Source organism: Egretta garzetta, unplaced genomic scaffold, assembly GCF_000687185.1.
Source record: "Egretta garzetta isolate BGI_Z169 unplaced genomic scaffold, ASM68718v1 scaffold79, whole genome shotgun sequence".
NCBI classification, from domain to species: domain Eukaryota; kingdom Metazoa; phylum Chordata; class Aves; order Pelecaniformes; family Ardeidae; genus Egretta; species Egretta garzetta.
Window position 1 is genome coordinate 6,373,835 of NW_009260791.1, and position 17,566 is coordinate 6,391,400.

At 41.9% G+C, this 17,566-nt stretch overlaps 1 protein-coding gene across 1 annotated transcript in view; it reads right to left on the reverse strand.

Moving 5' to 3' along the window:
* Positions 1-13,684: 13,684 nt before the first annotated feature.
* The window catches only part of NPAS3 (neuronal PAS domain protein 3), a 542,703-nt gene continuing 538,821 nt past the window's right edge, over positions 13,685-17,566 (reverse strand). Inside the window, exon 12 of the mRNA XM_009646696.2 lies at positions 13,685-14,994. Coding sequence (XP_009644991.2) covers positions 13,685-14,994 — 1,310 coding nt within the window. The remainder of the gene's footprint in view (positions 14,995-17,566) is intronic.

Genomic DNA, 17,566 nt, shown 5'->3' on the forward strand with positions numbered 1-17,566 from the left:
TCTCATGCAGCTTCTCCAAAGGTTTGTCTACTGAGAACCCAGCACTAAACTACACAAAAAGTATTAAGTTATAACAAAATACAGCAACCTCATCCCCAATGCCCGCTGCTGTGAGTCGCAGACAAATCAGGGATGCCAAGCCAATTTTGAGGGGGGGACCCCGAGGGTGTCTCAGATGCCAGCACGATTTGGCTTGCGGTGAGTTGTGGCAAGCCAGGTTCCCTATGATGTGTGATGCCAGAGATGGCAAATGCACCCCAAGCGAGCAAAATCTTTGGGCTGTCACTTGCTAGGGACTGGGGGGGGTGTCCTGGGGAGAGCCCCCCACCGTCCCACCCTGCCCAAATAGTCCTCCTCAGGCAGCTGCTCTTGGCAATGGGCCCTGGCACTACCCGATGGCTTTGCATGTGGGCTGTGGGAGAAAGTTCCTTGCCCAGCGGTTTTGCTGGTGGACTGTGGAGAAAGCGACCTGAATTTGAGGTAAGGTGCAATAGCATGAAGATGAAATTGTGTTTTCCAGCCTCCAGCTTGGTGCTTCAAAACTCTCCTGCTTCCCTTTCTAGTAAACATGAAGAAAAAAAGACATGCAATATAAATTCAGATGCACACAGAGAGAAGGATCATGCAGTTTTTACAGTCAAATTTGAAGATGAATTAGTTTTTGAGATACCGTCTGTTTAAGGATTATGTTGTTAATAACCTAAATTTGACACACATTTTTTTCCCCCTTCAGTCACTACCTGCAAAGCCTCTCTGAAAATTATCTCTTATGAAGCTGTGTCATTAATGGCTTCCTGGGAGGTTTCTTTTGGAAGCGGCAGAAAGGTAAATAAAAATGAATTAATACAGCGTTTCAGGTTTGTAGGCAAAATATGCAAATACCTTACCGACAAAGCCTTAGTAGCATTAAAGGCTTTCAGATCCTATCCTCAGAGGCTCTGCTTGTGGAATCAGAAGCCTTTAGGCAACCTTTAACTTAGTTTACGTGTAATACACACACATACGTGCGCTCTCTCTCTTCCCCCCTCTCCCCCCCCCGCCACGTCCTCTTGGACCAATTCCCTCCGGTGCAGTTTTCAGCTTCACAGTTCATGAATTTTATTTTCAATCAATAAATAAACCTATTATCAAGTTTTGTATTCTCATGATATATTGTCATTTCTCATAAACCGTTTCACTGTATGGGTCAGCTTCACTGAGCACGTGCCACTCACCTTTATTTCTCACCACAGGGCTGTCAGGTGTACAGATGGGATGTGCATGAAGGTCTAATCAGGTTTCAGTTCTAACTAATAATTATGAATAAGCTTGTGTAACTATTATTATTATTATTATTATTGTTATTATACTGCATTGAGATAGTGATCAGCATTTGGTACTCTTTGAGCCCTGGTCTGTGGCATCTTCTTATAGTATGGAGCAGAGGATTGCCTTGCAGGCCCCCAGACCCACATGTATCATCAAAGAAAATGTTATTTCTGACATATCACAGCATTTATCAGCCGTTTTAGACAACTAAAGAAAAGCTTCTTGCATGCCACCTACAAGGTTGTCACGTTCCCACTGTAGCAAATTATAAAGGGAGTAATTTTAAGAGCCAGTGACCCACCGTGATGAACTCCTCCTAATTGCTCATGCAGATTTCTTTAGGCAGTATTAGTTTGGGCACGGTGTGAAAAGGCAGGCTGTCTTTGTGGTGATCAGGTCCTTGGACAGTTACTGATTTGTGCCTTGAATTTTATCTGTCAGCCCAGACAGAGTATTAAAAGCTAGTGCCATATGCAGTTATCAAATGATAGTATTACAAGGTCAACAGACAAATAATACTCCAAAATGAAGCCTCCAAATTGCCTACTTTGCTAACCTCTGACAGCGTGTAATCTTGTACACAAATGAAAAAATGAGTCTATCAGTGACCGAAAAGGGTACAAGCAAGCACAGGGTCAAGGAAGCTGGATGTAGACGTTCCCAGTTAAGTCCACTTCCATAAGCACAGGAAAATCCAGCAGTACTTTGAACTTACCCTGATAACACCTGAACTATTAAATCTTTGCCACTATAATTACTATGGGGTAGTAGATGTTATGGTACTACTGCAGGACAACACCACTATTGCTGATGCTAATACAACCACTACTGCTAAGAGTAGCAGTATCATTACTAAGCAGCACTACTAAGTGGTATCACTACTCATTTGTAGTTAATTAGAAGTGACTGTTTTCTTAAATCCATTTCCTTATCACTCTCTCCAATGTTTTTTTCTTCTTTTGGACCTCTCCAACATAGCAGGGGAGAAGATATTTTGATCAAAAGCAAGAATGTCTCAAAGGAGGTGTTTGGGATTTCCCACTTTTACGGGGGCCGTGTGGACTCCAGGGAGATACCTTTCCATCTGCAGCAGTGGCTCAGTTACAGAGAGTTCCTGTGAGGAAGGCAGGCTTGTCTTCACAGTCTACATAAGGGTCTAGGATGTTGTAGTGACTTAATTTAGTCTGAAAAAACCAAACTTGTCTGTATTGAAAGATGTATTCAAGTATCAGGAACAAATGCATAGCTGGGTGACAAAGTCTGTGTCCCACTGCAGCACCCCGACGCTGAAGTGATGTATGTTTGTGATGATGCACACCTCAGCACCATGGCATTAAAGCAATGGAAGAATTTTTGCGCTTTGTGTTCCTTTTCTTGAGACTGATATTGAGCCACTGGTGAAGTTAATATTTTTGAGGTTTGGGAAAATCATTTTAATGGTGTGCTTTCCAGTCATATGAGTTTTAATATTCTAAGCAACTTGATTTTAATTTCGATGGCCCCAAGTGTCTTCAGAGTTTCTGTGCTGTGCCTGCACCCAGCCGAGGCGATCTGTCCCTGACGCTGCCCGCTAGGAGCGGCGGGTAGGAGGGACAGGGTGCGGAGCGTGATGGCTGTTGCTGTTATGCTGCAAAGAGAAGGCAGGCGGGCAATTATTGTGGTGCTCTGCATTCCAGTGTCCGGCTGGGGTCAGCCCCTGCCCAGCGTGGGGAGCCTGTTCAGTTTTGGTGTATGGAGATGTTCGAGACATGAACCAAAGAAGCAGAGAAGGCAGATGCCCTGCAGACACTTAACACTGAAGTTAAAGGATATCTCCTGTCTATCATCATGAACGTTTGTTCCCACCCTGTCCTCCCATGGATGCTTTCTCTGAAGTGCACTGTTCATTCCTGTAAGTACAACTCACCTGCTGCAGAAGAACATGGAGCCAACATCATAACGAAAAGATACTTTTGATCCTTCACAAGACTTCACTATTTGCTCACAAAAATATGCTGGAAATCATAGGCAGAAACTTACAGTCAGGGCAAGTAATTTTTCTGCTGGCTTTGTTACACATTTTTTGTTCACTTTTTATTGTTCTTAATTTGTCTAATCCTCAACTCTACAAATTGCACACTTACAGAGCAGATTTGTTACTAGTGTCAGCAAAGTCACTGTTTCAATGGGGTTTTAGGGTCAGAAGGGCTGATTACCATCATCTGATCTGTCACCCATGATCAGATTTGTTCAGAAAAATATCTGTACAATTTCTGCTTGAAGGGTATGGTGTATACCTTGCTGGCTGATGGAACTTTCTAGGGTATAAGCCTATCCAGGAGCTGATTCCTTAAAGATGTTTGGTAACTTGGATTTTATGTATAACTCTATATTATGTGCTAGATATTAAACCATATGTCTTCGACCGTGGGACTCCATGTAGCTGCGATGTATCTTTATGCCAATGACAAGACCCCATGTTTTAGCTGCAGATACTAACAATGTGATAACTAGTGACTTGAACACTGCTTTGATTTGTTTTTTTGCTTTTGTGCTTTTTTTGTTTGCCTAAGAAATACATGATAGTTTTACTTCGTCTTCAGAAATCTTTCAGCATAAAGCATGAGAGCAATCTTTTCTTCTGAACAGGGAAGACATGCTCCAACTATTTCTTTATACCCTTATAAACCTTATCTTTAAGTTATGCTTCTCTGTATTGACCTACTGTTTTTGGCAAGTTATTTTTCTGAGCATGTCTGTACTGGTGGTTAGAGGGTCAAGGCCTTGAAAGCAAGCCAAACTGATTTGGGGGCCCCTTTCCTTTGTTTCGGTGGATGTTTGCCAGAATATCTGAAAGTCCTGCAGCAGCACTGACTGGGCTGAACTCTCCCAGAACAACATCTCTCCCACCGTACATGGACTACACATTTCTGATTTGAAGGTACAAGGGAACCAAACGTCTGTGTGTATATATATACATATATACATATATATATATAGGATATAAGCAATAAGCCTCCACCGGGTGTAGATTAGAAGGCTCCCGGTGTGCACCTTGGGTGTGCTATGAGGCAGAGGCCAAAGGTTAGTTTCCCAAGGGATGTCTTTGACCTCCTCTGGACCTCAGCATGCTTGATGCATATGTTGTCAAACAAGCTCAAGAGAGACTGTTTGGATCATTCCCCCTCCCCCCGCCCCAACCTAAAAAGACCTCAGTTATGTTTACAGCATTGAGGGAGATATTTCCAGTCACAGTGGTAGAAAACCTAGCAAAATATACCTGATTTATACCCAAAGCGCTGCCAGGATTCACTGCTGAGAGCCTCTTTCCTCGCCCTGCTTGTGCAGGCTGCCATCTTCATACCCCAGCAAGCAAGCAAGGGGATGTGGTGCGTGATTGACTCAGCTGTGCCTTGCTGAGCCCACCTCTCGCTGTTAACCTCTGTGGAAAAAGTTGCTTCTCTGCCGTCAGTCAGCAGGGACAAGTACTCAGAGCGGGCACATGCTTCAGGGCAAGCAAGATCCCAAATGTCTTAGTGGGATATTGGGAAAGTTGTTGCAGTTTATGTTGCACCCATGCTCTCCAGCACCCTGGCCAAGGCAGGGGACTCTCTCGGTATCCTTTGGCTGTGCTTGCTCAGGAAGCAAATGCCTATGCTGCCTTTTGATATGTGCCTTCAGTAATGCAGATACAGCTCTTTCCAGAAGCTGTGTGACAACATTCTGTTGAAAATGAGGTTTTTGCAATGTTTTTGTGATTTTTGACTTCATCATAGACGTCTAAAAGCAGAACCCAGTTCTCTCCTCATCCTCAGCGATCACATTCACTTCTGCAATAGAAACATGCTAGGCAAATGCAGATAAAAGCTTTTGTTTTCTCCGGAGGAGTTCTGGTTGCCACCCTGGGGGGGGGGATCTGACCACTAATGTTATTGGCAAACCATCAGACCTGGTACTGTTGACTTCAGTGTATCAGTGATTCCCTTTGCTCACCTCCACATGAAGCAACCTTTGGTTGCATTTATATAGCAGGCCTCCTTTGAGTCTGTGTCCTGATTTAATATCAATCTAATATAGATTGGTTAGAGATAGTCAGCATGGATTTACAAAAGGGAGGTCATGCTTAACAATCTTGATTCATTTCTCTGAGGAAGTGACAATGAGAGTGGACAGGGGTGAAGAAGGAGACATAATTTACTTGGACTTGAAAAGGCTCTCAATACAGTGCCACATAACAGATTAATTTATAAGGTTAGCAAGTATGGGACTGATGGTAAAATACTCGATTGGATATAAAATTGGCTTGGTAACAAGGGCCAGGGAGTGGCAGTAATGGTTATAGATCACACTGGGGAAGTGCTACGCACCCAGGGGTGTGGTTTTGAAGCCACTGTGAAGCTAAAAAGCATGGGCGAAGCAGAAAACAAAGAGGTGGTGGAAAAAAGAGGAAAAGTGATGCCATTCAGAAAACATGAAGGCATGAGGCTACAGCCTCATGGGAAGTGAATGGTCACGTCAACGTGCAATTGGAAATTTTCAGGTAACGCTCAGTGAAGAAAATCATCTAGGAACTGCAGGGGGCCAAGCCAGGCCCCTCAGCTGCAGGACTTGTGGCAGAGGTGAAAGTATACAGAGCTGCAGGGACCTTTCCTTTTAAGTGGGAAAGAAGGCAAAAATCAGAGCTTGTTCAAAGTGCCAATGAGCAATAAGTGGGAGGCATGTTCTCAGAAATTGATTTCACCCTGTAAGTCTAAGATCCCTGGGCCCCTATAGGGATGAATCACAGCATTTAGGGTGTGTTTTCAGCCCAAATTAAATCTTTGGAGAATCCTAGTTCTTTCCTTTTGCTATAATCTGAGGAGAGTGGACTTCCTGAGCTGAAATCAGCTTTTGTCACTACCCTACAAGACACTAACTTACATGCTGAAATAAAGCAGAGAACTGGTTAGAAGAAAGAAATTATTTTTTAACTGAGGTACAGGAGAGACCACAAAGGATGCTAAGGGGCCTCAGAGATTCACAGTACTGAACAGAAATGGGAAACTGGTTTCAGTCAGTACTAACCTCTTTACAAGGTGCTGAACTTCCCCATATCTTGGATGATACTCAAGCAGGGGGCTGGGAAGGCTGTACTGATGATGCTGGTGCTTCCGTCAGGGTTTGCGCTGCTGGTAGTTCAAGAAAATACAAGCTTCGACGTTCAGCAGAGTTTCCACCTCAGAGTCCTTTGCTTTCTTATGAAAGACCCAGGCAGCCAAGTCCCCTCCCACAGAGCGTGTGCAAGAAAACAGAGTCTTCCCAGTCCTACCTTCGTCTCTGCCTCACACCTCACACCTTTTAAAGGCAGGAATCTCTGGAAGGATCAGACCATGCAGTTTGGGAAGTCTGGGAAAGGCTTTTTAATTAAACAACAAAGCTGCTCTCTTAGCGTGTGAGTGGTGTGGTATAGAATTAGAAAGGAAACTCGATGCCCTGTACCAATTAGCCAGACTCAGTTGTCCGCAGTTTGTGCTATAGGCTCTGCTTTGTTATTTGCTTATGAGTATTGGCTCAAAACTTTGGTCCTGTTCCTGAAGCCATTAAAGTCATTAGTCAAGCTCTCATTGATTTGAGCAGGACCAAGACTTGACCCTTTGCGGCTATTCAGAGGACACAGATAAACTTTTAAATCAGTCAAGGGTGTAGACTCATTCTGCTGGGGTCATACGGTTAATACATCCTGTTCCTGTCATTTCCGCTATAAATCTGTGAATGCTTTTAAAACAAGAGGAAAAACTGATTCCCTTCCTTTTGCAAGAAAATATTACATTCCCTTTTATTACAAACAAGACAGAGGTCCTTTTTCTCAGGAAAACTTGTAATGGGAAAGGTAATTTCAATACTTTCCATGTCTCTAGAGTCAGTGAAAGGTAATTTGAGACAAAGTACTGGGCAACAAGGTCCTCTATCTGCAAAGCAATGCAAACCTTCTCCCACTAACTTCTCATAAGCCTTTACTGGGTCCTTTCTGCCTGGGCATGAAGTCGGTACTCACTGTACCATTGCTGTCTATTAAAAGAGTCCTTGTTTTCTGCATTGCATCTAGTCTACACAATTCCTACAAGACAGGAAAGATTTTTAACTTCCTACAAATGTAATCAAACTCATAATTATTGACTTCATCTGCATGGCTTTGGACCTGAGTCACTGAGCTCTCTGGTTTTTATATGAAATAATTCTGAACTACTACGAGATTTTGCTTTGCCGAAAGACCCACCTCACGGTGATTATGGAAATGAAAGCTGTTCTTCCACTCTCTCTTGCTGGATTTAGAATTCTGAACAGAACTGTGGTGGAGAATACCCATCCTGATTCAGGTCAATTAAAAGCAGAATTCTGCATCCTTGGCTTATCTTGAGTCCTATTGCTTTCAGAAAGATCCTGCTTGATTTGGTGAAAGAAAGTGTTGATGTGATTGGATATGTTTTATGAAAAGTGGGTCTTAAGTGCTATTTGGAAATTTCAAAGCTATTAGAGGAATCACTGGGGTGTTATTTCAGCCAGTAAAATATACCTGTTCATACACTACGTAAACACTACTTACACTGAGAGAATAACAGCTTCCAGTACTCACTCCTTCTGATGAAAAGATGAAGGAATAGGTAGAAGAGGGGAAGAAAGGACCTTTATTATGCACGTACTACCCTGCCCAGTCTGAAAGCCCAAATGGCTTTCAGAGGTAGCAGATCTGTGTGTCTGTGTGCATGCATGTGCATGTTTTATAAATGGTTTGATCTTACCTGAGCATCTGTGGCTCCGGTGACATCCCATTTGTTCACATTTCTGTAGGCTCCTCAGTAAACTCACTGGATAGATGACAGTTCATTAAATTATTTGACAATGCACAGCCAGCCTTTCCACCCTCCTCCCCCAGCCCTAAAATGAAAATAAAGAAATTACAATGGCAAAAAGGAGAAGTACTATGCAAATACCTCTGAAAGCACTGACACATTTAAACTAATGCAGTTCCTAGAGTCATAACAATAAATGTGCTGTCAGGGGCCTCACGGTTACTCCAGTGACATGACCACCTTGCAATAGCACCGGTGCAAGCTGTCAGATCTAGTTATCAAAGTAGTCCTGAAACATTTTTCTATCGCTGTAACTTTTCAGAATCATGGTGCTTCAAAAGAGCCCCTTGCAGCTCTTCAGGTGGCTTCTAGATACCTGCACATATCTATTACCTTGCAAAACAAGTGGCTCAGGGACACACTTTGCAGAGATGGCAGTTACTGAGATCACATTGTTTTAGAACATGTTCTTCAATGAAATGACTTGACAAAGTTTGCCCTCCTTGCATGGCAGTTTTCCCTCCAAATATTATAAAAATTGCAACTAGTCCAACTTCAAAAAACCCTTTTCAAAGCATTCAACTCTTTCAAGCAGTTGGTTTTGTTTCTTAAAATTCCTACAAATAATAATTTACAAAATCCATTCCCCAGAGCTATATTGATGCATCACTCCCAAAAAAACCCCACAAAAGAGCCTTTCCATCATTTTCTTCATTGCGCAAACTTTCTTGTTCAACTGGACGTCTTAGAGCAGTCTATTCACTTTGACCATCACCTCTGTGCTGTGATCCAATATATAGGGAGTATGGTTGAGGTTTAGAAAGCCTTTATCAGAGCTCGGAAACGCCCCCCTCAAGCCCCTTCTTGGGATTAGTGGCTTTAGTTAATACCGGTTAACACTTGTTTGGAACAGGCATGTTATTCTTCCATTAAGCTTTGTTCCAGCCATTCTTCCGACCTCCATTTAAATTCCGTTTTCCTCTTGGTTGGCATCCGTACCCTTAGCTACCTCATAAACAAGATGCATTGCCAACTGGAACATGGGGGCAGAGCTGAAAGCAGCACCACTAACCTCTGCTCCTTTCCACCCCCTACAAGTTGGAGACATATCAAACCCAGCGCTTGGAGCCTGGGAAGTGGGAATCCTGAACTGCTCAGAAACTCGAAGAGCCAGGCCTCAGGCTCTTAAGCCATTGGGCTGGCTCACCGAGCTATAACTGTGCATACATATCTTGTGGTTCTTTTTTTTATTGTTGTTGTATCACCCCAGCAAGCCAGATTCACATGCTCTTACTTTAGCTGAGTGTGTCTTTTGCTTTAAAAAGATGTGCTGAAAACGGTGCAACTGATTAGACAGCTTTACTCAGCATTAATAAGGCAACCAAAATCTAATCCAGAATGACTAGCCCAAATATTTGTAATTTCTAAGCGGACATACAGAGGAGAAGAGATTTGGGCAAAGTTGCTTACAGGTTTTGGCTATGGGCAGCACTGTCTTGATTTTACATGCCCAAAATTTGTGTTCTTAGAGATCGCATGTTCAGCAACCACAAAATCAAATACGGAATCTGGAAATCTTTGACACGGGTGGGGGAGGCACCATGAGGGAAGACAATGCCGGAGGGAGAAGTGCAGAGGCGGCGTGAGCGGTGGGTGAGAAGGCTCCGTTCCCCAGCCCTGCCGCGACCCAGCCTCTCCTCGCGCATGCAGCAGCCACCACCAGAGTCAGCACACGGCGATGGGTACCTGGGGCGGCCGCTTCTGTAGCACAGCTTCTCCCTGCTTTTCCGCAGCAGAGACCAAACACACTTGCTCTTGGGCCTTTTGTCAGAACTTACGCAGGCGTAATCGCCGATGGCTGTTCCCTTTTTAGGGTCAACCACTGCGTGTGGATGTCTGCGTAATCAAAACTGCATTTGAGTTTGTTTTTTTTTTTTTTTCCCTTCAGTTGTGAGGTCGAGGCTTTTTGCCTTGTCTTTTCTACGCTGGAAAATGTTTCTGTCCTCAGTTTGTAAGGCAGAAAGTCTAGCCACACGACACCAACAACTTACGTGTTGCCAGTCTGGGGAAAGAAAGTACACGTTTAAAAGAATCAGCAGCCTAGGTAGGATATAATGTGACTGAAGAGTTTCACTGTAACATTGTAGAGTACAAAAATGAAAATATAAAGTGCATTTTAAATGATTAATGTACAAAAGCCGACCTCTTCCTGTGTGCATTAATCAAGAAAAAATGCACACTTTCTATAGTGGTTAATGTTGCAGGTCCATTATTCAGCTTTGATAATGTGCATAAAAATGCTCAATATGACAATGAGTTGGGGTAGCTGAGAATTTAGGATGGTGGCAAGTTTGTTGTAGTATTTGGATTAGCATTCTTAACCTACATCTTGACAGCTTCTTTTCTTCATTTCACAAGCATTAATAAAATCTAGCTTTATCCTCTTTGATTTTTGGTTATTTTTTGGTTTTTTTTTTTTTGTTTTTTTTTTTTTAAATGAAACAATTAAAAAATACCTGCTCAAACAAATACTACCAGCATTCATTAGTCAGGATGGTTATATGTAAAAGAAATGATGCCAGATAGTAACAAATCCAAGAGAAGTTTATTATGAAAATGGCACCTGCGGGATGAAAAAAAATTAAGTTACATAAAGACAACCATGTATGACATGTATGAGAATCTACAAAAGTATAAAAAGAACCCTGTTGTAAATGAAGTATGTACATTTCTGATTTGCAGCATTATCAATGATCAATGAAAAAAATGTTTCAAATAAGCCAGGCACTCAAGAAGTTAGATTCGGTTAGCTTAACACAAAATAAATGTACCATAGCTGTCACTTTTTAACATTTTAATTTTTTTTTTTATATTGTAGAGTTGGTAACACTGCTAAGATTTATACGAACAGAATCCCTTTCCCCATTATTCAGCTACTTGGCACCAGTCTCCTCATAAAAGATTTCATATATTTGTACAAGAAATAGTTAAAAACACAGACACAGTCTTCACAGGTAATGAAGTTTTTTTTTCATTTTGTAATTTTAAACACTATGGATTTAGACAGCAGCTGTGATTATCTGTTAGTTTAAATCACCAGAAATCATTTTGACACAACACAGAAACATTTATAAAAAAAAAAACAAAACAACAACAGCTGTCTAGCTGTCTTTGTAGCTGAGAGGTGCACTCCTTTGATTGTTCCATAGCTAGAGTAGAGCTTCCAAAATTAAACTTTGAATTTCCCAATCAGCTTTCTCGCCTTTTTTAGACCTACTTAAATCCTTCCAATGGAACCTTTAAAAGCTCATTAACGAAATTTGTGGAGCCCAATTCCGCTTTTTCGCTATTACTCCGCTGTGGCTTGGACCGGCTTCTCAAATGCAAAGCTACCGCAGGAATTGACTCGACGCAGTGAGCGATCAAAAATTCAAAGGACAGCTGAGTTAATACATTAGCATTGCACACATAAGCAAATATATATGACAATTCTAAGCTCAGTTTCCTTTTATACACAATGCTGGTTGACCTTTGAAAGCATTTCCTATCTCACTGGTAATTGCTCTACGTATTACTCCGCCAGCCTACCTGGGAGAAAACCAAAGAAATGCACCCTCTGCTTACAGTTCGAGCACAAGGGACTCTGGGAATGTTAACAACTGAGGCTATATGGCGTCAATTTGCTTAATATATCTGAGCATTACTCTGAAGTGCATTGTGGGGTACACTGGAAGAGTAAGTCATACCCAGAATTCCTCTGTGGGAAAAATGGCTCCATTAACCTTGAGCTAGTTAAGAGTCTTTTATCTCTGAGAGTGAAGAAGAGAGAACGAGAGAGCGAGAGAAAGAGAGAGGGGAGAGGCGTGGAGAGGAGGGGAGAGAGGAAGGGGGGGAGAGAGGTCGGAGGATACACAACAGCAAAGCAACAGCAGAAATTAAAGGGTATACAGACAGTGGAAGCAGCATAAGGTGACATTACAGAGGAAGGCCACCACACAAAAACCACTAACCCCCAAGAATCACTGGTTCACTAGGACTGCAGGAATGGGACTTTACCACTCCGGACTAGAGATAAAGCACAGAGAAGACAAAGGACAAAACAACTACATTAGCTTAGTATATACTGCATATAGTAACACACATTGAAACTGCAATGGGACTGACAGCCAAGGACACTTACACATTGTACACATTACAGTTCTCACATCTGTTATTAGATGCCTTAACAAACAGCTGCCAAAGATGGAGTGGAAGAAGAATTTATATTTGACAGTCATTTGGAGTGCTTGACACTACACTGTGATTTCTGGCAACAAAGACAAAATAGGAGATTTCTTTTCTTTTACTTAATGTGCAGTTTTCAGTTGTAGTTATCTATTTCAAGCTTATTAACCCATTCTTTAGTTTTAAAACATATTGGTTTCAACACTAGAAATAAGGAAAAAACCAACAAAAAATACCCAAATCAAAGAACAGAAAGAAATTTACAACCTTCCCTCTATAATATTAAATGAAAAAAACCAAAACAAAACATGTTAAATAGTTCTTCTGTTTTTTCTTTTACTCCGAAGTGTTATCTGACGTTGCAAATTAGCCTCAGTTACACTGAGAAAAAAATAAAGCAAAACAATATGCACCTAAGAAACTGCTCCTCGCGTCAATTAAATTGAATTTTTTGTTTTTAAGCGCTTTTTGAAAAAGGCTTCCTGACCCATTTAAATTTGATGTGAGGCTATGCTTGTTAGTTTGGAGGTAAAAAATTTTAAGTCCTGCAGCAAATGTTAATGAGGGCTTTTGTCTTAACTAACCAAGGAGACTGCAGCACCCGACTATAAACCAGTACGGAACACATTCTTTCCAAAAAACCCAGCCCACAAGCTGCATATTGTATGAAGACATTACAGATTAATAAATGATAGCACCATGGTTTTAGAAATTAAGTTAAAGTTTCAGTAATTAACATTTAGTCCAACTTTTTAACATTCTAGTCACAGGCCAGAAATTAACTTTTTAAGAACCCAAATTATTTTATGTGCAAGTAAGAAAATCTTAACCATAAAAAGAGAATTAAACTCTGCATAAAATTCTAAAATACTATCCCCCTATTTTTAAAGGAATTAGGAACAAAAACCCCTTTTCATTTGACTTAGTCAAACAGGGCACATTGTTTATGCTTGTCTCTTTTAATCTTGATCATATCAAGATCATTTTGAAGTAAAACCAATGGTTGTCACTTTAAAATCTCTTTACCACAACACTGAGTATTCTATGGCAGAGGCATACACATATTAAAGGCATCTTAATAAAGATGCAAAGGAAAAAACACACATCTTAGAAGAAGACAAAATGGCAGGCAACTGGTACTTCGACTCTCTGAAGGCAAAAATAAAAAAATATCTTTACATTAAAGAATAAGTCAAGTTAAAGAGGAAGGGAATGAAATGGGGACCATCATATTGAGAGAATAAGCTGACCTGCTCAAATTCAAAGTGCTAGAATTAAAGGTCTAAATTAAAACATAGTCTATGCCTCAGAGTATAACACTGAACACAGTATGTGGTCATATTTCAATCCTCTTTCCGTTCCAGAGTCTGTGTAGTGTGAATGCCATTGCTGTACACAGGAAATGGAAGAGTGGAGAAAAGTCCTTCGGCAGTCGTGAACACATTCCCTGCAGGCATTTGGGTCAGACTGGCCCCGCTCACAGCACTTCCAAACGGTCCCGACATATTCAGTCGGTGAACATGGTGGTAGAGCATTTCCATCGGTGTTTTAGGATCCAGCCCAAAGCTGGGGCTGTTAACATCAACAAAGTTAACAGCATGGGTGTTGGGGAGGAGGTTGCCCTGCATGGCTAAAGTAACTTCAGCTGGAGCATACCGAATAGTGCCAGTGGTGTAGACCCTCTGAGCAGCAGTGCTGGTCGCAGCAAGGGTTCCCGTTACCCTGTGAACCAAAGGAAGCACCACATTGCCTGCTTGCAACCTCTGAAGGGCTTCCAGATCCCCAGTGTACAACAAAGAGTTGGAAGTTGTGGGACCTCCTGGATGTTTGTCCCGTGGAGATGCTGAAAGTGGGGGTGACAAAGGGTCGGAGGACACAGGAGCCAAGGCCGAGTTGGATGAGGTGCTGAACTGAGTTTTACGGCTGGCAGTATTTTCAGTCCCTGGCGGGGTGAGAACGGAGTCTGGAATGGAGACATGTAAACTACTGCTGGCTTGGGGGGAAGGGAAGTGCTCGGAGCTGGGGGGCTTGGTCATACTGTAGGGTGATTCATTCCTTGAGATTTCCCTGTTGGGTGGGTAATTCCAAATACTGCTATCATTATCAAAATTGATAGGTTCTGAGATTTCTGTTTTAATTTTGAGCACTGAGGCACTGTTTGGTGACGAGAGCAGCTGGGGCTGGTCCACCAAAGCTGAGTCAAGTCCATTTGGACTTGAGGTGCTTGACAGCCTTCTCCGGGTCATGCTGCCTCCCTTTTGCTTTTTTCTCCTCTTCTTCCTCTTTTGATGTTTGCTGGAAGACTGGGCATTTACTTCCCCTGCACTGTCTGAGTCCTTGGCACTGTCCGAGGTCAGTGATTCACAGTTCTGCAACCGCAAGTCTGACTCACTCTCAACATAACGCTCCACCTTGATCTGCATAGAGCCAAGAGTGCCAAAACTGTCCTCAGGGGCCTTTTGATTCTCGAAGTCAGAGTTTTCAAAGCTGTCATCACTGTCCCTGCTGTCCTGGTTGCTGGAGCTGTTCCCATCATCATTACAGTTCATTTCATTATCTGACTGATTTCCTGACTTTTTCCTGTCGGATTCAGGGTCTTCACTGTTTTCTGACTGGTTTCCTTTCTCATCTGACTTTGAGTTCTCATTGTCCTCTGGAGCAAAAGGAAAGTGAAACAAACCATTAGCAACAGGAACATAATATTATAATCCAAGTCCAGATTTCTACCTACCAATGAGATTTGATTGCTGTAAACATTTTTGGCAAAAGGTGTTCTCTTCTGTGGAGCCACAATTTTTTTGCAATGTTATGTTGGGAGAATTTTGGTCACCATGAATCTCTCTGACTCAGGATTGTTAATGCACTAAAAGCCTATGCTCTATGGCCTGCACCTTAATTGAGGGGGGCCTTTTCATCTGCTTGCTGGACAGGAATAATTTTGACAACTGTTGAGCACAATGGCATTGTAGCTGTGCCATCCAAAGAGGAGTCAGTGAACAATCCCATTATGACGGTTATGTTCTGCTGATTGTTATTTCACATCCGTGTTCTCCTACAGTGGGCAGGCATCCAGGTGTAGCACTATGTACTAATGAAGATTCTAGTCCTCTCATCTCATTTTCCTCTCACTGTTGCCACTTTCGAAGTGACATAGTGTCTCTGACTTCAGTAGAATAACTGCTGATTTCCTCCAATGTGAGAGGAGAAGCAGGTCATACATGTAGAAATCTGAATGAATAAACCAGTTATAACAATTTTGTTACATTGCTAGGCTGTCTTGTCGTATTCCCCTGAAGGGCAACAAATAATAAAAAAAACAAACTGAAAAATACAGGCAGTGAATTAAATTCTCGATTGATCCAAATCATCTGAGGGCCATTGAAAACAGGCCAGCTACAGCACTGAGAAGCTGTCACTCTTCTTGCCTGGATTCATTTAGTTGTGTTTTAGATTTTTACCTAATTCTAATACGGATGAGATAAACACTCTAGCCCACTGGACTCAGACCGCCAAAGCAGCTTTGAGAATGAATACTCTCCATTATCATACTATGTTTGAAAGGGTCATGAAAGGCTTCAGGAGACCCCGTCTTTTACAGACCAGCCAGAAATCTTTTGTTGGGAAATAAAAGATGTTTTTTCACTCGTCAGAGCCAAGTACTACCCTTTTCAATATACTTGTTTTAGGAGGAGAGGGGAAGGGCCAGTTTTCCTCTAAAGATTGGTTACTCCTGGAGCCACATCAATACCAAACAGTTTCCCAGAAGTGCTGGAGAAGGTGGGCTTGACAGGGAAGCTGCCTGAGGATTCAGGGCAATGCACTTCACAAGTCACTTAGTGGAACTTTCGCTTGAGTCACCAGCAGCAGAGAGTGCCTCCCTTTTGAAAAATATAACCCATAGAAGCAAAGTAACAGCTGCAAACCCCTAAATTTCATCCAGGTTTTTGTTCCACCTAGGGCTGAATTTCTCTTACTTTTTTTTTTCTTTTTTTGAAGAGGTTTTCTTTTATGGCCATGGTTTTTAGCTGGTCAAGAGTGGGCTTAGGGTGAGTCTAAAGCTGCACAAAATTTGCCTGGGATTTTATCAGAGCTTGAACTGAGCTTGTTGGTTTCATTCAAGATGCTGTTCTGATTTCAGGTCCTTTGGCATTTCTATTTAATTCTTTTGTAAGGAACAACCCCCTGCCTCCGCTGTCTTCCAAGAATCCCAGATACCTCCTTTTGACATGTACACCTCCGTGCACCTTTGAAGAATGCTCTCTTACTCTGCATCAGCTTTAGGAGTCATGAATGCACATGCATTTCTCACCTGGAGAAACTTACAGCACAGATGGAAAATGCAAACTCTTCTCCACATGTGTGTTATTTGGCTATTTAGGAACAAGACAGCATAAAGGAAACACTGGGAATGGGTGGAGAGATTCCCAATGATGGTGGGCAACAAGCCTGTATGTGTGCCTAATGTTGACTTAAACCACCAAACCAAGCTGTCAAAGGAGAAAAAATAAAGGCAAAAGATGAAAGAGAACAGCCGTATCATAGAATATGACATTAAGGCCTGATCCTCTTCTGCTTTTGCTTGATTTATGTCACTGTGATCCATTTTGTCCAGATTTTTTTTGATTGTTATCATAGGCACGAGAGAAAAATCATATATATATATTGCATACTACAGCAGAGTAACATCCTTAGTTCTTGGGCCATAGGAAACCATGCTCCTTTCAAAGCCAGATGATCTGTACCTGTGCCTAGGTAGCCACTTTTAAAAATAATGGGGAATGTGTGAACCATCTGGGCAGTGGACCATCTGTAGGACTAATTTACACATTGAGTTTGACAAGTACATTTAGCTTTTAAAAAACAGCTGAACTCCCAGACTTAAAGAGCTTAGAAACAAGTGCTTGGACCCATACCTTCTAATAAAAAATAATGCTTTTAACCCAAGAAAACACTCAAATTTTGCAATCTTCACTGCCCCCTAGCGAGACTCTTCAAAAATGTATTTATACAGGAAAAAGGGTCATAAAGAAAGATTGACAGTAGAGACTTATCTTCAGAACGTATGCCTACTGTGGATAGATAAGAACTAGAATTATATTCAACAGTTACAACTCCAGGTCTTCTATGCAAGGCACAATACCTGTTCATGAAGCTTAGCTGGGAAATCAGATATTTAGTTCAGTGCAACGTAGGCAAAGATGCATGCACAGAGGGAAGAGAAATAC